General features: G+C 38.7%; 1 protein-coding gene across 1 annotated transcript; it reads left to right on the forward strand.

The window, feature by feature from the left end:
* The first annotated feature begins 280 nt into the window (after window positions 1–280).
* Window positions 281–1,939, forward strand: LOC124615721 (elongation factor Tu, mitochondrial). The gene has a single exon (XM_047143786.1). It carries the CDS (start codon window positions 373–375, stop codon window positions 1,741–1,743), a length of 1,371 nt encoding a protein of 456 aa, XP_046999742.1. The 5' UTR covers window positions 281–372; the 3' UTR covers window positions 1,744–1,939.
* The last annotated feature ends 20,498 nt before the right edge of the window (window positions 1,940–22,437 follow it).

Below are 22,437 nucleotides of genomic sequence, written 5' to 3' on the forward strand. Positions count from 1 at the left end.
GAAAGAAGAAGAAGACTAACGACAAGTACGTTACAGTAGCCTATACATTAAGTTACAACTGTAGTGTTGCGCTGTACATGTTACTTCTTTCCAAAAGTGTCAAATGGGCAAATAAAACTTGAAATCCCTTATTTCCCCTTTCAATCCACGTTATCGACACGCCAGTCACCCATTGCCAAATCGACGTTATACTCGATTTAACACACAGTTTCCGCGATACAATAACATATCGATTCTTCAGCGACAATCGATTCATTCGATACAGAATCATATTCGACAGTCGTAGCTCGTGAGTTTGTTTATGTTTAGAACATGTGGGTGATAATAGTTTCTTTTTTATGTTGTGTTGTGGTTTGAGTTTGGTGCACTACAATGTCCGCAGTATTGAAAGGAGTACGCGCATTAGTGTTACAATCTACACTCCAATCGCTTGTTAACAGTAAATACTTAACGAACCGGCAACTGAGAATAGTGTGCACAGGCCACCTGTGTTTTAGATGCTATGCGAAAGCAGCCAGTGTTAAGGACAGGGAACACTGCAATATTGGAACAATTGGCCATGTCGATCACGGTAAAACGACTCTTACTGCGGCGATTACGAAAGTGCTTGAAAAAGACGGAATGTGTAAATTTATTTCCTATGACGAAATAGATAAGGCGCCAGAAGAAAAAGCTAGAGGGATTACCATTAACGCTGCACATGTAGAATACAGCACTTCAAGGAGGCATTATGCACATACGGACTGCCCAGGGCATGCAGATTTCGTTAAAAATATGATTTCTGGTGCTTCCCAAATGGATGGAGCGATTTTAGTTGTGGCTGCGACAGATGGACAAATGCCACAAACCAGAGAACATTTGTTGCTTGCGAAGCAAGTAGGCGTGAAGAACATGGTCGTTTATATTAACAAAGCAGATAAAGTTGAAGAAGACGTGCTGGAGTTAGTTGAAATCGAAATACGAGAGTTGTTATCAGACTTTGGATTTGATGGAGTGAACACACCAATAATAATTGGATCGGCACTGTTAGCTCTGAAAGGAGATTCTTCAGATTTGGGGGAGCCTTCAATAAGGAAGCTGCTTGACGCAATTGATGAACATGTGAAATTACCAGAACGAGACTTGAAGTCGCCTTACATGATGCCAATCGACAACGCTTTTACAGTGCCAGGCAGAGGAACTGTTGTCATAGGCACTATACAGCGGGGAATCATGAAGAAAAATAGCGATGCAGAGTTGTTAGGATTTGATGAATGTATCAAGACATCAATCGGTGATTTGCATATTTTTAAGAGATCAGTCCAGGAAGCAAAAGCAGGTGAAAATGTTGGTGTATTACTAAGAGGAGTTCGTATCAACTCAGTACAGCGAGGAATGCTTTTGTGTGCCAGCAAGAGTGAAAGCTTGTGTAATCATTTTGAAGCTAAAATTTATTTTCTGTCGAGAGCAGAAGGTGGAAGAAGTAAACCAATTGTAAACAAGTATTCACAACAACTGTTTTGTAAGACATGGAACATTTTTTGTAGAGTTGATCTCCAAGATGACAAAGCAATGATAATGCCAGGTGAACATGCTACTGTATATGTCACTCTGCTGAAGAAAATGGTGATGTTAGTGGGGGATCCATTCACAATAAGGGAAAACAATGTGACTGTAGCAACTGGAATAATTAGCCAGTCTTTGGGAAGTGTTCTTGTGCCAAAAGCAAATCTCAGCAAGGTTGTATTGACCCAAAGGACGTGAGTTTAACTTTTAAGACTGTTTTCATCTTAGGCAAACTGTGATTAGTGTACTTCTTTTTCAAGTTCAGTATTTGTTTTGTCCCTAAGAATTTTGATATATTTATGAAATTTATTTGCCATGTGAGGTGTTTGATCTCGTTAGTACAAATATATGTGTATTTGTTTTACTTCACAAATAAAAGACTTTGCTTATCAGATGCCAGTGTAATTTTAATTTAGATTAATACACAGATATAGAGCAGTAACATTCGGGTATATAGTGGCAGCGTACACCTCTATGTGCATTAAAATGTATGTGAGGTAGGCTAGGTCTACAAACAGCATAAATTTTTTTTCATGGTATAATTGATATTGATTTGAGTGAGACATCATTTCAGAATTATGACAACATGAATATCAGGTAAATCACTGGAAATGAAGAAAGAGCAAAACTAGATTTTACACAAGTTTTTAGAAAAACAGAATACAATTTTGAACATTCATCATATGGGCCATAACTGCACAGCAGTGTATATGCTGAAATGAATCTTCATGGAAAGGTCATAACTATGACTAAAGTTCCAAATCAAGAAATAGTAAGGAATGTGTGGACATTCTGTACATCACATTTACGTCAGTTTAAAATGAAAATTATTAACTGGTACAGGGAAAATTCAAGAACTCCATGATATAAGTTAGGGCTCAAATACGATATTTCCACTGCCCCGTCACCCCATCTGCAAAAAACTTTATTACTATCATGAACTAGTCTGATGTGTTGCCCAAGGCTTGGTTATGAACTGCTAGAGCCAGTGAATGTGAATATGAAATCTTTGGCCTAATGCCAAACTGGTTTCTAACACCGTGAAAAGATTAAGTTTTCCATTCTCATGACACGCTGCATATTTCATACTTATCAATGTGACAACGTGTGATCCCTATTTTGTGACTGGTTTACCTAACCATTTCAAACTTTGGATAGAATCCACTAGGACAATTCTTATTCTGTTTAGTATTCATTTCTTTATGAACAATTAAAATAACATGGTAACATTATACAAAATGTATTTTGCTGTATTTTATGTTCAATTACTTTATATCAACAATGATAAACACTTGGAAGGGGTGAGGGGGGGGGGGGGGTTAAGGTAGGAGGTGGGCATGACGTATAGTTGTTACAATATTTGTCCTTAAAAGATAAGACCATGCAGTGATTTGAATCCTATTTGGTGTTCAGTTTTAATATTTAAGCTTTGCCTAGAGTTCCTGATAAGCTGTTCAATATATTAATGTTGCATTTGCTTGTAGTAATGTAAAGTACCATATCAAAGCATGCTTAAAGACCCGAAAAATTTGATAGTCTAATGTAGCTTTTGGAGTATAGCAGCACTTTCATAGGGAAAAGGAGGGAAATCATCAGATGAGATGCAATGGAAAAAAGTTTGAAGATGAAGAATGTGGCACATTGTGTGTAGGAATTAAGTTAGGAGAGGAAGAAGGTGCATAGGGGTATTCAGAAAATGGTGTACTTATTGAATTCACTTATTGGTTTATTGTAGGGCATAGAGGTTGTTGTTGACTAGTATATTCTTCCAGATTTTTTGCCATTGCAAATGGCTAGCGTTTTGAAGGGTGCCCTATCATGCTGGGTAGAAGAATCTCCAACCACGCACATACTTCATCTATGCTTTGAGTTATGAATACTTTCTTAATCTGCTTCTCTAATGATTAGTTACTGTTAATTCATTTTATCTAACATGTCCATCACTTTTTAAAGTTAATCTGTTCTCCATAAATGTGCCAAAGTAAAGTTAACTGAAAAGTGTTTGAACATCACTGCTTGACTAGTCTTCATGGAGGTGCTCTACCCTTGCCTTCCTTCAACAGAGATCAAGCCCTCTTAGACAGCTTCATGGTTCTGCTTGACCTTTTTATATCCACAAGGCACTGGCAGAATGGAAGTCAGATTAAATGCCAGAAAAAATCTTAAGACCAACTGGTACTTGAATCGAGTGTGTGGGCTTTTAATCTTGTTTGCATCCATGAAGACACAAAACCACATTTGGAGATTGGATCTGCCAATATTGTAACACTTGACTCTTTATAATATAGCAGTACTCCATGTACTTAATTGTTTCATAAAATAGACCATATATGCTGAAAGGATAACTTTTTTGTACTAAGTTAGCTATCTAAATTTATTTGAGCATGACTGTTTTGGGAAGAAGCATACAGTGCACTTGATAACCCCATTTCAGGACTTGAACAACCTCTCTGTATGTAGGTGATGATGCTCACAATATGATATGTGGTAGGTACTTTTATGAAGATCACAGCACACATTGAGACACAGCATAACGTGTGTTTATTTTTGTGGGCGTTTTTGCCACTACTAGGCCTAGTACGCTTATTTTTTCATATGTTAACAAAGTTCTGTTTTATCACAACCTCACAGGAGACATCTGATATGCCGTTTGGTCACAGTGCATAGGGTGGTCAGATGTTCGATGAAAGCTTCATGGTGCATTGACAGAATACGCATAACAAACTGTAGTTAGGTAAGTAAGGGAGCAATAGGATCCGTATTTCATACTATTTCTGTAGTAGTGCTGTTGCGGTGGCAAAATTTGATGCAACTGCAAACAATGCAAGTTTGTACTCCACAGTTGGGAGAGTTAGTTGCACAGCCCAGCCAAATTTTCCTTGCATTTTTCAAAGTGACTTGTTTGTTCTGGAGTCTGATGTTCCCTTTGCATTTTTATTACTTCCATTCAGATAGTCATTTAGAACAGCTTCAGGGAAGACCTCACAGTTGGATGAGCCAAGCTGTGATAATGCTTAAAAAACTGTGAGAATGAAAGAGTTCAATGCAAATGTCACATCAGCCTTAACCCACTAGAAGTAGGGAACTGCTTCAGCTGCACTGAATGCTGCAACTTGAACTATGGTCTTGAAGTTCTTCACGTTTCATCATAATCCGTAATCTCTAATTCTTCCAGTCCCATTAACTTATGCATTTAAACAGAAGAATGAGTTTGTTTCATATTGCAGGAGCATTTTACAGCATTGTAGACAAGCTGTGTGTATTTCTCTCGTGAAGAAACTAGTGAAAGTGGCATATGAAATGAAAGATATGTATTTTCTAAATATAACAAAATTAACCATCATAAATTCATGTGCCAAGGCTGGTGTAACAGTAAATGCGGGGATTGTTAGGCCTGCAACTATTCTGTTTTTTAAAAGTCTTAGTGCAAGAGGAAAATATTTTCCAGAGTAGGTCCCATTGATAGGTGCACCTAGCATCCATCAATCATATTTGACAACATTGCCAAAATTTTTCAAAATGGTTGCCATCAGTCTGTTTGTACAAGGGCTTGTAGTCACATGCTTAACAATCGAAGCTACTTTTTCTGTGGTGAAGCTGTGAGACTGTTGCCGCATAGTGCTGTGCAGCAAGCTTGGGTGGGTCATGTTTGCTGCCAATATGCGTGGATGGTACGAGGAGTTTATCAACTGATTTTTCTCAAGGTAAGTATATGTGTGGGCTACCTTTTATGCTTTGACTTCATGTAATGCAACATGGCAGTTTTATAACAAGTTCCATGAGATCTGATAATGGCAGTGTGTAAGACTGTTGAACTGGTCATCTTGTCACAATAAATCTGTCTACACTGTGTTCTTAATTTCCAACCATACCGATCATTCCACAGCACAGAGTTTGTACCACCTAAAATTAATTTTGTTGTTTGAATTTTTAAGGTGGTTTGATTTTATACATTTATTGTCCTAGTTTTTCTGAATGAGATAGTGAGTTTGGTTATCCATATCAGCCACTAATTATAAACTACAATAAATTTGAAAAATAAGGACCTGTTGAGTTTTACATGAAATTTTGTAATCCAATGCATTGATATGCAATGAGTAAATCAAGGAGTGCCCTGAACTTAAATGCTTTTATAAATATCTGGCACAAAGTTATAAAAAACAAGTATTTGACTCAATACAGTGATACCACCAATAAATTTGAAACATATATTAGCCACAATCTCGCCAGGATTAACTAAAACACTCGAACATCTGTGTGTCAAGAACCTTGCACTGTTTTGCATCTTTTTGCAATCTTTTTTTGAGAAAATGAGTGCATGGCTAGCATTTAATACAATTACTTATACATAACGAAATCCACACGTAGCTACCAACCAGGTAACATCTCCGTGATGGAACCTGCATTAACATCTTGTATAAGAGTCTGTGATTAGGTATCACCCAGTTAACATCTGTATGTTGGTTTGTGTCATTGCCAAGCAGTACTCATTTTACCTGTATGTCAGTGACAGATTTTGTACGCAGTAATCGTGCCAGGGACATCGATGATATTTCATTTCAGATCGATCACACAACTAATGAGGAGGTACTGAATAGAATTTGAGAGACAAGAAATTTGTCAGACAACTTGACCAAAAGATTGGCTTGGTGGTTAGTACACATTCTGAGACATCAAGGGATCACCAGTGTAGTATTGGAGGCACGAGAGAGAGAGAGAGAGAGAGAGAGAGAGAGAGAGAGAGAGAGAGTGTGTGTGTGTGTGTGTGGGTGGGTGCCAGGCAGACCAAGAGATAAATACATAAGCAGATTCAGAAGGATGTAGGTTGCAGTAGTTATCTGGAGATGAAGAGCCTCACACAGGAGAGAGTAGCCTGAAGAGCTGCATCAAGCCAGACTTCGGACTGAAGACCACAACAGCAGGATGAGAAGCCCAAAATGTAAAAAGGAGATGCATTCAGCTTTTGTCTGACTTCAATATGGGACACATTGACAGTGTATGGACCATATTATTGGTGGTAATATTCACTTAGTGTAGTAATATTCACATGAAGGAATGGATCAGGACATAGTTAATGATCATATTATGCTTCTTGAACAACTAATACTTAAAAAGGATTCTCTGAGAACTAGTCATGGCTCGAGTGTAATTTGATCTGAATAAATATGCAAGAGTATCAGACTTAAATAAATGGTGTTGCATTGGTCACTGGACTGTGAGCCCACCAACTAAAACAGTTTCAGGATATGAGACTTCAATTCCTCATGCGCCATCAAGGACATGCAGTGAAACCACCATGTTCCAACAATGGTTGTGTTATAGTTTCACAAATGCATGTGGCTGATCAACTGCATGGCATTTTACAAAATGACAGTAAAGGTATGGCATCTGAAATACGTAATGGTGTTGTAGCAATAGTTTCACCTGAAGCTACAAGAGAATAGAGCTTTTGCATGAACTCCAACAAGTAAAAGGCACTGTCTAGTGGCAAATCAAGGAAACTGAGCTCACAGCTCTGACTCACAATAACTGTGGCAGCAACACATGCAGGGATGACACAGTAGAGTCAACAAACAGTTGCAGACTTGGCGTTGTTACCATTCATGCTTTGGATGATAAGCAAGGACGTGCACCTCCCTTTGTGGTTACCTAAACAACAACAGCGACCAGGGTTAGGCCCAACCAGCCACTTTGAGAAGAAGCACCTATCTGTCTACACACACAAAATGAAAATTCATGGTCATCAAAAGTATATGATGCTTTCGACACTATTCGTAGACACCCAGTGGGTGTCACAAACTCCAGCAAGAGATCAACCTTCATGCCCAGCATTGAAAATGTAAACACATGTGAAGTACTGGCACAACACAATGTTGCAAACATTTTTCGTGTGTTCCACCAGTAATACATCATAGACACTCATGCTTCACACACAGACTTCATCAGCTCTAGTTCAGACATAAGTGTATTTCCAGAGGATCAGGACAACCAACCTCTAGCCAATACTTATCCTGCCACTGCTAATAACTCCAAAATTTCTACTTTCTGGGAGTGAAGAATAGCTGTGGATCTAGGTCTCAATAAACCTTTGCAGTGGATCTTCGTGCCAGCCCATGGCAAACACATCCTAGGCACTGACTGTTTGCACCACTATAATGTTGACATATCCTTGCACAAGGCACATACCTGTTTCAGATCTGAAACCATTAAAAGATGTCTTGTCAAGATGAAGAACTCTCATACCATGTGTTACACTTCATCATGCAGTGTAGTACAGCCCAGTGATTCTCACAAAGCTACTGCTTTGGATACAATGATGACTGATAAGGATTCGAAGGGCTCTTGTCTTCAAATATATAGCTACACAATAGAGGGTCTTCAAATTTTAGTGTGTACACACATTGACATGAAAGACAAGTTATCACCCTAAGGGAGGAAAACACAAATATTATGATGGAAAATAAAAGCATTGCTTTCCATATTGGGTGTGACATCTAAGGAAAGAGAGGCTGGTGAACCCAAACTCCAGAGCTTACAAGATGATGTTCCTTTGCATCAACTGCCCGAGTGACTCAGGCCGCAACTGTTAACGAAAAATGTCCTCCTATTACTGCAGTTGTACATAATATATATCATACTCAAGACTACAGCTGGTCCTCCTGTTGCCTTCAAGACTCATAGAATAGTGACAGATAAGTATGCAGCTGTCAAGAAAGAACCAAATGAATAATCAAATGCAGGCGTATGTTTCCCTTCTAAGAGCCTTTGGGCATCACCTGTAGACAGCTCTTGGAGACTGTGTGGAGACTATCACTTGTTCAGTATGTGCAACAATCTTGGTCTGTTACCCAGCACCTAAAGTAGAAGATTTCACTATTGTGTTAGTGGGAGCAATGGTGTTCAGCAAAGTTGATTCCAAAAAAATGTCCCATCAGATTCTGGTGGCACACTCAAACATGGCAGCACTTTGTAGATGAGGTACTACGTACTGCCCTTTTGCTTTGAATATGTAGAAGATGTGTTGGTGTTTTCACACAGAAACCATTTACCATATGCAGCAGCCACACAAGTGCCTCTTACTGCTCCACTGACAGGACATAATTCTAGAAGATAATGCCCTCTTTCTTGGACTACAGTGATGCTACAGGATTTTGAGAATGTAAAGGCCAGCATGAGTGAAGCTATCTTCTTCATGTGCCCTGTGCACTCTGCAACTCTAAGTATTGTAATGGGCAGCCAGCTGGCAATAGGAACAGGCAGCGGTTCACCAACAAATCGATGGTTCATGGCACCCACCCATATTTTTCGCTCAGAAATTGATATACTTACAGACAAAATGGAGGGCTTATGACAGGGAATGAGCAGGCATTTATGAGGCCATTAAGAACCTTTAGAACACATGTGGAGAAATTGCCCTTCGTCATGTTTTCTTCCACACTGGCAGTTCTGGAAACGGGAATTTATCATCTATTTTACAAGAGACATTCACCATGAAAAATGAGCAGAGAATCTTGTGACAGAATGAAATTTTGACTCTGCAGTGGAGTGTGCACTGATATGAAACTTCCTGGCAAATTAAAACTGTGTGTCAGACCAAGAATCGATCTTGGGGCTTTTGCTTTTTGTCGGCCAGTGCTCTACTGACTGAGTTGCCCAACCATGACTCACCACCCGTCCTCACAGCTTTACTTCTGCCAGTACCTTGTCTCATTTGGAAGGTAGGAGATGAGGTACTGGCACAAGTAAAGCTGTGAGGATGGGTTGCGAGTCATTCTTGGGTAGTTCAGTCAGTAGACCACTTGCCCATGACAGGAAAAGGTCCCAAGTTTGAATTTCAGGGCTCCACACATTTTTAATCTGCCAGGAAGTTTCAGTCTGGTGGTAGATTATTTTCCTAGACTTAGTACAATATCTAGTGGTATCAACTGCAAACTACTTATGGAGGCACAGGCCACAGATGACCAACTACAGGAACTTATAAGCAGCCAAGTTACTGGATTGGAACTAAAATGGCATTCTTTAGAGTGATTTAAGACTGTGTTATGGTGTGATGTTTATGGCCTGTCCAGTTTTTATGGTAATTGACAGATATGTGTGGCTGTGCATAAAACACAACTGTTGCATTTGGGTCCTAACTTGTTTATTGTGCCAGATGACTAAAGCATGTCACCATGTACGTAAGTAGGTGGGCACATTCAGCAAGACCACACAATCTTCGCACATGTGCAAATTGATGTTATGGGACCTTTATCTCCGATGAGGGGTTTCAGGTACATATTTATGCCAGATGACCATTATACATGGTAAGCAGAAATCATGCGTGTTGCCAAGATGTCACCCGAAACAGTGGTGCAAAATTTTATGACTGTCCGGATCTCCCAGTCTGGATGTCCCACCAACAACACTACTGGTCACAGAAGACAGTCTGAGTTGGGTTTACTCCATAAACTCACCAACTGTGGTTTCAAACTTCACCATACAATCAGCTATCATCCAGCGGTAAAGAGATAGTTGAATGGGGCCATCATATTATGAGATCTTCTTTAATGCGTCATGGTAATTCATGGATTTGAACTCTTCCTCTAGTGCTATCAAAAGAGTACATGGCCATTAAACCAGATGTTGTGACCTCCATTGCGGAATTCATTTATGGCAAAACCCTCCAACTGTCATTGGAGTTTTTCATGCAACAGCAAGAGTGTACTCTGCATGAGCTATAATTTCGCCTACAACAAGTAAAGTTTGGCATCTCCAAATTCTGCCCATCACCAGCACCTCATTGTATTGATGTGAACATTCTTGTCCATAAAGATCTACACATTTGTTCCCATATAAAGTTACAGAGGAATGCTGCGAGGGTGCCTTTACAAACCACACACACACCAGGCCATATCCAGTAATCGTAAGCAACAAATACCTATTGAAGATATTACAAAATGGTAAACTCACTACTGCATCTTTTGAATACTCGCCACTGTATCTTTGAAATGGATGTAGCCCATTCCATAATTACCGGAGGATAATAATGTTGTTCAGTGTTAACAACCATCACCTGACACCTACAATGTAAGCCATGAACAACCATCACCTGACACCTACAATGTAAGCCATGAACAATGTGGGGGCAGTGTCATCAGCCTTCACCACAACCAGATGTAGTACCTGCAACATCCATCCTGTCCGCTTGCAATATTGGCGTCCCGCATGGCAGAACAGAGATGTGGGATGCCTTCATCACAGCAAGTGAAACCAAAGCAGATGTTTATGGTACAACTGACACCACTACCAGAGATGAAAACACAGCCTCGTGTTTCATGCAACAGCCACTAGGGCCTGCTACCCGAGCACCATAGATCAACAGCAGTGCCAGAGATTGCGATCAACAAGTGGACTATATCCATATGCCACCCCTCTCTTCTTTGATAGATTTTTTGAGTGAGAGACTTGTATGGAAAACATTTTATTTTGTTATTCTTCCATTATAAGATCTGAAGTAGGATCCATACTTTGTTTCTTGCTTGAATTGTGATTTGTTTTGACTATTTTGTCGATATCAACAATGTTCTTGTGTATTGGTTTATCCTGATAAACAGATTGAGGAATATCATTCAAATTTTGTCTCTGCTACTGCAGATACATCAGTACCGTTTCCATAGGAACAGCCTCCAGTTCATATCAGAGCTGACAGAATGCTACATTATTTTTATACCATCAGGAGGAGAGTGAGGCCTTGTGGTGATACAATTAAACAGAAAACTAAAGAAAATTGTGGATTAAGACTAGTATGTGATATCTTTGTCTCTGTCCAACATTGTCCAGTTCTCTTTTTTGCCTTCCATGTACCAGTTGCAACTGAATTGTTCTTGTCTTGTAAGCTCTTCCAGGCAACCAGAATAAATGCTTTTATCCAACTCTATCAGTTACTTACTGTTGTTATTATGGATAGTGCTCCCACAGACTAATTAAGAAACTTAATAAATTAGGAAAATTAGAGACCTGAGAATTTCTCATGAAATTTAGTAAACCCTGCACAGGTATAGAACAATACAAAAAGGACTGTTTGAAAACTGGTTATGGCTCAAGTGCAATTTAATCTGAATAAAAGTGAAAGAGTATCAAACTTAAACCTATGATGATGCATCTGTCACTGAACTATGAGCCTACCAACTAAAACAATTGCAGGGCACACAATGAAACTGCCAGGTTAGTACCTGTCAGACCATCACTGCTGTCTCTCTATTAAGAGGAGATTAAATATAGCTTCTGTAAGCTGCAGGAATGTGTGGTTAAATCACTCTAATCACAACAGTGAGATATTCAGTTTCTCATTTTTGAGTATGCTACACAGCAGTGGGACTTGTTATTTGGTGTTGGCTGGAGCTGTTTGGCAAAATTGTTAGGTGGGAGTCTTTAAGAGCCATTGTTCAGGTGGTGTCATAATATGTTTCCAGTTGCATATGAGAACAATATTTATCATCAGCTCAAGTGTAGAGAATGTTGTCCAGGACTGAATCATTTATGAAAGCAAGATGTTATTGGAATCTCGTAGCAAGAGTCTGTTTTTATAATTTCTGTGAACAAAGGAATTAAAATCTCTGTAGCTGTACCTTAGACTGTTGTATTTTGTGAACTTAATGCACTGATAATTAAATGCTGTCAATTAAGAAACAGTTTATCATTGAAAAGGAGATGTGTAATTCTCAACCAAGTAAGGGGGTGATGCATTACATATCATTGTGACAGCAATGATAGTAGGTTTTGTAACAAAATAATCTATAGGTAAAATAGAACCCAATTCACGTCTCCAGCTTGAGTCTGGTGCAAACCCTGGATGAAGTGAAAGATGTAAAAGTTTAGAAAATTGGAATGTAAAATCTCTCAACATTAGTGGAAATCTAGAGAGTGTGAAAAAAGGAAATGGCTAAACAAGACCTAGAAGCTCTCGGAGTAAGTTAGTGACTGTAACATTATAAAAAGTTTCAGTAACTTAGTAACTTAAGATTTTCTGTTAGCTTAATATAAATCTCGTTTAGCACACTAATTACTTAAGTTCTGAAAGGAAATTACTAATATTTTTATCTTAACAGATACAGATATTAAAAGAGACTGTGCAGGCTTATTTTAAAGCTATTTGTTTACTCTTCTGTAAAAAATTGCAACAGTTACAATGCAGCTCCCACATCTTGGACACGAGATGAGTTACGATGACATTTTTAAATATCTGGAAATCACCCTGACTACTGTCAAACATGGATGCTGTTATGAAAGCGTGTGTTGGGAGAGCTACTGAGAGTCATGTACCAGAGACAACAATGGTCCCCCAAGTACTATCCCTCCTGCAGACCATCTCTAATGGCCTCATTGTCGACAGATGTTAAACATTAATCTGCTCCTCCTCACCTCCTGTGCATTCTGTATCCTCTATAGGAAGTAAGGATCTATCACTACTTATCCAAATGACTGTGAATTGCGTGTAAGTGGTAGGGATAGGTAAGGTAACCTGTATAGGCTAGACACAGACCAGGGAGAACTTGTGATTTTAATACCGATTCCCGTAACCAACAAGTTCAATGTGCTGTTTTTCACGTAAACAAAAACTGAGTCAAAGAGACCCAATTCACCTTTTGGGAAATATGCCGTGTCCTGAGTCAAAACAGCAAAAGTCTATTAATCATTGGTGGTCGAAGCATATGTTGAGTAATGGTACCTTAGGAAATTGGGAGCAAGTCATGGGAAGGAACACCTGGTGCACTCAGTGCATGTGCCGGGGAGCTTCATTCAACATGTTGAAGAAATTATTCTGATAGCCACTGAGGAAACAAGCTGCACACAACTGCAGACTGAGGTGCACACTGGAACAAATAATGCTTGTCATGTGGTTTCCCGGTCATACTTAGATCTCTTGAGTGACTGGGAGAGATGGTTGAGAAGACCAGCTTTGCACAAAGAATTACAACAAAGCTCACAATTTACAGTATTGTTGCCAGAACTGATCGTGGCCCCCTGTTTCTGAGTCATGTCTAAGGTTTGAACCAGAGACTTTGAAGGTTTTATGACAACCTATGCTGTAACTTCCTGGGCTTCCATTATAGGTTTGAGAGCCATAGGGGCCCCTAAATGTGTCAGGTGTGCAGTACACATCAGATGCTGCTTTCCTGGTAGCTGACAGTGTGTGAGGCATACACAACAATTGTTTAGATAAGGCAACTCTCCTTCCAGTCTAGATCATGGTAGCTGTGGAAGCCCAGAAGTGTCAGTATAAGATCCAAAGAATTGTCCCCTACATACAAGAATTGTATCATAGTGGTGATATCAGCAATTTTGTCCCAGCAAGAAGAACTTTAGTTCTGAGAAGACACCAGAGGGATGAGTGCATTAACAAAAATTACTTCTCAAACATCATGTGATAGAGGCTTTTTATTAGGTTTATGAACTCAAATGTCTTAAGTCTTTGCCATGACAACCAAAGACCAAAATATGTAATTTGTATATATAATAAAAGAGCAAGAGTTGGTGTTAACAAAAACTGCTTATGTAGTTCTGTGTGTGCATTAGAATCTAAACAATATCTTTGCAGAACAAATATACAAATCGAAAACAAATATTGAGGTTGTTCTACAGTATTAATATCTTTAATGAACAAGTTGGTGGTTTACAAGCCCACTTTCAGGTGTCTGAGAATATTCATCCCTTATTAATGTTTGCATCTGCTTAACTTCTTGCTGTGGTAAATTTTCAAGCCACATTTAAAATTTGTTTTGGAATTTCTGTCATATACACTCATTGGGCTTATGCTGTGATTCTGCAGTAGTGTAGCTCAGATAGTAGTGTAAATCTGGTCATTATACACTATGTGATCAAAAGTATCCAGACACTTCCCAAAACATATGTTTTTCATGTTAGATGCCTTGTGCTGCCAAATACCTACAGGTACTCCATATAAGTGACTTCAGTAGTCATTAGACATCACGAGAGAGCAGAATGGGGCATTCCACAGAACTCATGGACTTCAAACATGGTCAGGTGATTGGGTGTCAGGTGATTGGGTGTCATATGTCTGTACACAGATTTGCACACTCCTAAATATCTCTAGGTCCACTGTTTCTGATGTGATAGTGAAGTGGAAATGTAAAGGGACACATACAGCATGAAAGCGTACAGGCCAACCTCATCTGTTGACTGACAGAGACTGCCGACAGTTGCAGAGCGTCATAATGTGTAATAGGCAGACATCTATCAAGACCATCACACAGGAATTCCAAACTGCATCAGGATTCACTACAATTACTTTGATAGTTAGGCAGGAGGCAAGAAAACTTGGATTTCATGCTCGAGTGGCTGCTCATAAGTTACACATCACGCCAGTAAATGCCAAACGTCACCTCCCTTGGTGTAAGTAATGTAACCATTCTATGATCGAACAATGGAAAAACATTGTGTAGAATGACGAATCACGGTACACAATGTGGCGATCCAATGGCAGGGTGTGGGAATGGCGAATGCATGGTGAACATCATCTGCCAGCGTGTGTAGTGTCAGCAGTAAAATTCAGAGGCAGTGGTGTTATGGTGTGGTCGTGTTTTTCATGGACAGGGCTTGCTCTCCTTGTTGTTTTGTGTGGCACTATCACAGCACAGGCCTACATTGATGTTTTAAGCACCTTCTTGCTTCCCACTGTTGATGAACAATTCAGGGATGGGGACTCCATCTTTCAAAATGATTGAGCGCCCGTTCATAATGCACAGGCTGTGGCAGAGTGGTTACATGACAATAATATTCCTGTTGGCCTGCACCTGACCTGAATCCTATAGAACACCTTTGGGATGTTTTGGAACACCGACTTCATGCCAGGCCTCACTGACTGACATCGATATTTCTCCCCAATGCAGCACTCTGTAAAGAATGAGCTGCCTTTCCCCAAGAAACCTTCCAGCACCTGATTGAACGTATGCCTGTGAGAGTGGAAGCAAAGGCGAAGGGTGGGCCAACACCACATTGAATTCCAGTATTACTGATAGAGTGCACAATGAAATTGTAAGTCATTTTCAGCCAGGTGTCCGGATACTTTCGATCACATAGACAAGAAGGACAAACTCTAAGGATAAATTTCCACAACTCGAACAGTCACTTTCCTAAGAGTACCACATTCACTTATTATGTTAATCTAAAGAGCTTATTTTCAAAGGGACCATGGGACATGGTGCACACAGTAGTAATCACTGGTGGAAAACAGTAGCAGAGTGCTTGATTTTGTTTCCAGTTTTAGAATTACAGGTAATCAAGAACATTTTTGATATTTTGTACATGTTACCTTGCTCTGAGCTACATCCATAACATTTGGTTTCTTTTAGTTTTATAAATCTTGGACCCATCAATGTTGTTTAGAGCACAGTAACTACTTATTACATATAAGAGGTATTATAGTAGTTTCTGTGTTAAACATATATCCTTATTCCGACCTGGTACTTTAATGCCTCTGTTTTTGATGGGATATTTTTCTCCTTGTTATTAAGCTATTTTAGGAAGAATTCATTGAATTTAATGACCAGTCATTTGAATTTTTATCAGCTAGGCATACTGCATAAAGAACACAGTAAACATTTTGGAAACAAAATTATTTCATTGTATTTTCATAGCCTCAAGTTAGACAAATGGTATCATTACTGATACTTAGTAGACTGGAATTAGTTACATGGCCTTTCATCACAGTAATTTTGTTTCAAAATATCTGCTGATGACTTTATAAGAAGTCAAACCAGGTCATGATACCATTTATAGGAGGATAGAAAGATACAATAAAAAAATTTTAGTTTATTCTGTTCACTGTTTCCATCAGGGAGCTGGATATTATTTGCATTACAGAGTTTACTCATTTCATGCCTAATAATGGTTCAGTGTGTCTTTAATTTGTTCTTGTAGTTTTCAATTCATTGTACGTAGTACGTGGTTTCTGCTATTTGTTGACATCATGCTGAATTCTGAAGTACCACTTGTGATACATGTTAAAGTTTTGATTTGAATTAGTCCTCCGCAGTGTTCTCTCTTCCTAGCACAAGATACTGAAATACCTTATGTTGCCCATACTTTATTTTACCATCCACTATAACTGCCCCTGATCTGCTGCACATCAAAATTGAATTCATTGTGTTGCAGGATTGTTTTTAGGAATGAATTAAATTCCTCGTCAGGTATGTGCTCTTGGTAAAATTGTTCTCAATTGATCATCCAGGAAAATTCTCCCTGAACAGTCTAATTGAATCCACATTTATCATTTATAATTCTCATTTTTGTTCCTACCTCCGGTAATGTAATACTAACTTGTAACAATGCGACTTCCAGATGATGCTTTTGCACATAACATATCTGTAGAATTTCTTTTAGATTTTTCAATTTCCTGTAATGAGAAGCTTTTATTTCCTATTTGACGTCTTTATTTGTTGTGGTGGGAATGTCCAAATATTTTATGGCTACTACCGGTGTTCTGTCCACACTGCGTTTACTGCATTTTCTGTGTTCTTCCAATTAATGTCATTACTGCGCCTGGAGTTATTTTCCAGCTTCATATTTTGGAAACATTTGTTCTTCTTGTTAAAAAAAAGAAAAAAAGGAAAAAGAAAAAGTCTATGGAATCAAAAAAATAAGTAGGATCCTACAGCAAAATTCCATAATGATTTGAAAGACACAATTCATAATTCTAATGTCCTATTTAATGATAATGAGAAGAATTGGTTTCTTGTTATGAACCCACAAATACCACTTGTGTGAGCACTGGTTTAGTTGAACAAGCAAGATAAATCAATGACATTAATCTCCAGCACTGAACAGAGAGCTAATGCACCTACCAGCAGCTATTTGGCTCAAAAGTTAAAAGTTTTACATACATTTAAACATTTTATATACATACTAATTCAGCATGAAGAACACCTGTGACTTTGCTCATAGTGTTAAACATATTGCAATACCAGCATACGCATTGTTTGTTTCATTTGACATAGTAAATTTGTGTACACGTGTCAATCAGTGCAACTCTTGATTTAATTAAAAACAATCTACTGGTACATAAAAAATTATCTGTAGAAGAAACCATAGAGTTGTTAGAACTAATATTGACTTATAATTGTTATACCAGACCCAAGGTAGCCCATGAGGGCCAGCAACCCATGTTACACCACAGAGGGCGAGGTTGTCTATGCCCAAGGCATAGCAAAAGCACCATGGTAAACACTGGCTATTTACACACAAGATAATGGAAACAGACATTCCGAGCACTACTTCCTGCAGGGGGATCTCGAGCCACAGCCTGCAGGAAGTATCACTACGCCGAAACCTGGTTGGCTGGGGACAGCTATGTAAGGGCTAGAATCAGCCCCAAAGTTCAGTTCACGCCGGATGCCGACCTCATATACTGTGACTGTTGAAGATTAAGTCTTCATCTCAGAATGGGACTGTTACTAGTGTGTGTGTGTGTGTGTGTGTGTGTGTGTGTGTGTGTGTTGAAGATTAAGTCTTCATCTCAGAATGGGACTGTTACTAGGGTGTGTGTGTGTGTGTGTGTGTGTGTGTGTGTGTGTGTGTGTGTGTTTTACTGCGAACCTTTGTGGAAAATTAGAAGTGAACTTTTGTTTGCCTTAGTTAGGAGACTTTTACTGACATTGTTATTGTTATCTTTCGTTTGCATGTTCAGTCATCAATCTCGTGAACTTACTTCAATAAAAGTTGTGTTTGTATAAATTGCAAATTGTGTCACAACAATAATTACTTTACTTTTAATGGTAAAATTATTGCCAATCAGAAGGTGCAGCGATTGGTAAAACTGTTCCTGGTATCATGGCAGCAGAACATAAATTTTTAGATGAAAACACAGAGTTAGCTAGTAAAATAATGTACTAACCCAATGATTCCACTTTACTGTATAACTGAAAGGGAATTTAAATGAAATTAATGAGGTTGTTGTGAAGCTTAGTGCTTTTCAGCCCAAGGTAAAAATTAGTGATGAACATGAATGTAAATAGCAAATCAATTTCCTTGACATAACTGTCACAAAAAGAGATAGTAAATGTTGAGTCAGCGTTAATAGGCAACTCAGTTGCACAGATCTTCTTATTTATCCCCTATACATCGTGGCATCTCACTGTACATAATGTGGTATATCTTCATTCCTTATTTAACAGACTGCTCAAGCCACCATTAAGTGAGCAAGTGAAATACCCATTCTTAAGCAAGTTGATGTAAACAGTGGTTATAAGGCTGTAGTTCTTACTTATTTAGTCCTTTGATTGTGTGTACTTGGCTAGACGTACAATGTACAAGATGGTACTGGACTTAACTGATTATAGATACCAGTTTTCAAGATTATTTTTAATTTTACATGTTACAAATTACAGAAGTCAAACAATGGAAAATCCAAAATGGAATGTAACAATATTGTGAAAAGGAAAGTTGCACTCACCATATAGTGGAGATGCTGAGTCACAGATAGGCACAGCAAAAAGACTGTCAGAAAGTAAGCTTCCAGCCAGCTAGGCTTTCATCGGAAAAGGACAAAAAACACGCACACACACAAATGTAGCTCACACACACATGACTGAAACCAGTCTGAACTGTTTTTTGCAGGAGCTTGAAATATATGGACATCACCTGGAAGAACCACAATACTTAATCTCCAAAGTGACTTAAAAAAAACCTGGAAGAACCACAATATTTAATCTCCAAAGTGACTTAAAAAATTTGATGTACCACAAGAATTTTAATGATGTTCTTAAATTGTTAAATCAGCAGCAGCTTGCCACTTGCACCACAGCACCACTTGTAGAACAAGATCTTAGCAGCTCATCACACTCACTGGCAGTGTGGGATGAGAGTCAGTTTGGTCAGAAGCTGACTGAGCCCAACGCACATGAGCACAACATGTCTCAGAGGCTCCCCCTCCCCCAATGAAAATAGCACATATTTTGTTTTAGTTCTATGTTTTATTTTATTTATAAATTTCAATAATATGTGCCATGTACTAACGTTAAGTGGATTATCTATTTTGCTTTTTAAATAAAAAATAATTTATATTACTTCTTCTAGTAATGCCTGACATTTTCAAGAAACAGAAAGTGGTCTTATACAATTTGTTATAATGTAAAAATCTTTTAATTGCCTACATCATGTACATAATGTATGAAAATTAAAATATTAGATTACATTCAATTGACAGTGCAACAGGTCACACTCATATTAGATGAAGATTGCACAAAAACTTGATGTACCAGTAATAACTGCATCATGCAGTTGTATAAGAGGCAAGTTAAATAGAAAATTTAGTGGTAACAGCAACAAAAAATGTGAGACTGTTTCTATACCATGCCTGTATGAGACACAGTTTGAACAAAAACTAGATGTACCAGTAAAAAACAGTATGCAAAAACAAACACTTTTATAAGAGTCAAGTTCAATAAAAAAAATAGATGTAACAGCACAATAAAAATGAGACCGGTTCTGTACCATGGGTTTAAAATATAAAAAGGCCATTGTTGAACCATGTAACTTGGACTTTTTATATTTTATGTTTGACTATTCTTTTATCACCAGTCTCATTTTTATTGTACTCTTAAAACTAATTTTTTTCACTGAACTTGTCTCTTATAGATGTGTAAGGTTTTGCAAGATATGGTTTTTATTGGGACATCCAGTTTTTGCTCAACATGTGTCTCATACAAGCACAGTATAGAACCAGTCTCATTTTTGTTGTTACCATTACCGCTAAAATTCTTATTTAATTTACTTCTTGCACAACTGCAAGTTATTGAATGATTTGGTTATTACTGGTATATCCAGTTTCAGTTCAGCCTGTGTCTAATATGTGCATGATCTGACAATTGTTGCATTGACAACTGAATCTAGTCTAGTCACCATATTTTAATTTTTATCTACGTACACGATCTCATTGGTATTTAACCATCTGATTACTATTAGCCTTGAATTGTCCTTGTTTCTGTCTTTTCTGACTGTTCCTGAACTCTCTGAATCATCTACATGAAGCTGATGGAGATGGATGGACTAATGTTAGCAGATTTGCAGCATCCCTTACTCATTGTGTTGCTTTGGCACGCTTGCTTCAATCTCTTCATTTATCAGATGTATTGATGGGTCAATCACTATAGTTACAATATGTCTGCCAAGGTCACTAGACATGATTCACAGTGATACATCCACCTGCATCAGGTCACAGGGATAAACAACAATGACTGCTTTGAACCATCTCAGCCTCACTTATCTCAGTGCACTAATGAGTACTACATGTTCTCCAATGGATTTATTTACAGCCACCTTGCAATACTTGTCTTTTTTTTAGTTTGATATTTGGCTTGCACATTGACATGTATATCTCTCTAATTTGTTATGGTCTCCATTCTCCTTTTGGCCATACATTGTGCCTTGTGTGAGCAAACTGACAGCATGTGCGTACACTGTGTAGGTGGTTCATATTCACGTGCAACCTAGTTAAACTTACAGGTTCTCCAGTGCTTACATTTCAATAAATCTCCAGAGTGCTTTAAAGACCCAGAAGTATCCACATCCTCAAGTCTCTGTTACTGTTTAAGTAAAGAAGAGTCAGGGTTACTATATTCTATGATTTATTTGCACGATTTTTTTTTTTTTTTTTTTTCAATAAAACCTGTGTTGAAGAAGTAGCCTTATAAAATTGGCAAAGAAATTGTTTGGAACTACAACCCAACTTGTCCCTCAATGGGACTTATTAGGTAATTTTGTTGAGTGTTACAACTAAGGACAAAGTGAGTCATCAAGTGAATGAACAGGTATGTGACTATCATAACACACATGATCACAGTGCATCAAGATTAAAGACATTAACGGAACTACAACTTCAAATATAAAGTCAAATTGCTCTCAGAGGAATACAGACGGAGACAAACTACTTACTTTTCTACAAGTTAACATACGTTGTATTATAAATAAAATTTTAGAATTAGAACATTTATGTAACACTGAGCATGTAGATGTTATATGTGTATCTGAGCACTGGTTAACACAAGAACAAGTAAATATGTTCATTCCCCAAGGGTATGTTGTGGGAGACATGATATGTAGAAAACAGAGAAAGAATGGTAGGGCGGGAATTTTTGTCAAAGAAGGAATAATGTTTTCCAGAATTGACGTATCTACATACTCCTCAGAGCTAGATGGAGAGTTAAGTTGTGTAAAACTAATGAATGAAAATATAGTGGTAGTTAGTCTATATAGGTCGCCAGATGGTGATGTAAATTTGTTTATTGAAAAATGTGAATTAATAATTAAAAAAATATTGAAGAATAAAACGAGAATTGCTACATGTGGTGATTTCAACATACACTCCTGGAAATGGAAAAAAGAACACATTGACACCGGTGTGTCAGACCCACCATACTTGCTCCGGACACTGCGAGAGGGCTGTACAAGCAATGATCACACGCACGGCACAGCGGATACACCAGGAACCGTGGTGTTGGCCGTCGAATGGCGCTAGCTGCGCAGCGTTTGTGCACCGCCGCTGTCAGTGTCAGCCAGTTTGCCGTGGCATACGGAGCTCCATCCAGTCTTTAACACTGGTAGCATCCCGCGACAGCGTGGACGCGAACCGTATGTGCAGTTGACGGACTTTGAGCGAGGGCGTATAGTGGGCATGCGGGAGGCCGGGTGGACGTACCGCCGAATTGCTCAACACGTGGGGCGTGAGGTCTCCACAGTACATCGATGTTGTCGCCAGTGGTCGGCGGAAGGTGCATGTGTCCGTCGACCTGGGACCGGACCGCAGCGACGCACGGATGCACGCCAAGACCGTAGGATCCTACGCAGTGCCGTAGGGGACCGCACCGCCACTTCCCAGCAAATTAGGGACACTGTTTC

The sequence above is a fragment of the Schistocerca americana genome, chromosome 5 (assembly GCF_021461395.2).
Source record: "Schistocerca americana isolate TAMUIC-IGC-003095 chromosome 5, iqSchAmer2.1, whole genome shotgun sequence".
In the NCBI taxonomy this organism is placed as follows: Eukaryota; Metazoa; Arthropoda; class Insecta; order Orthoptera; family Acrididae; genus Schistocerca; species Schistocerca americana.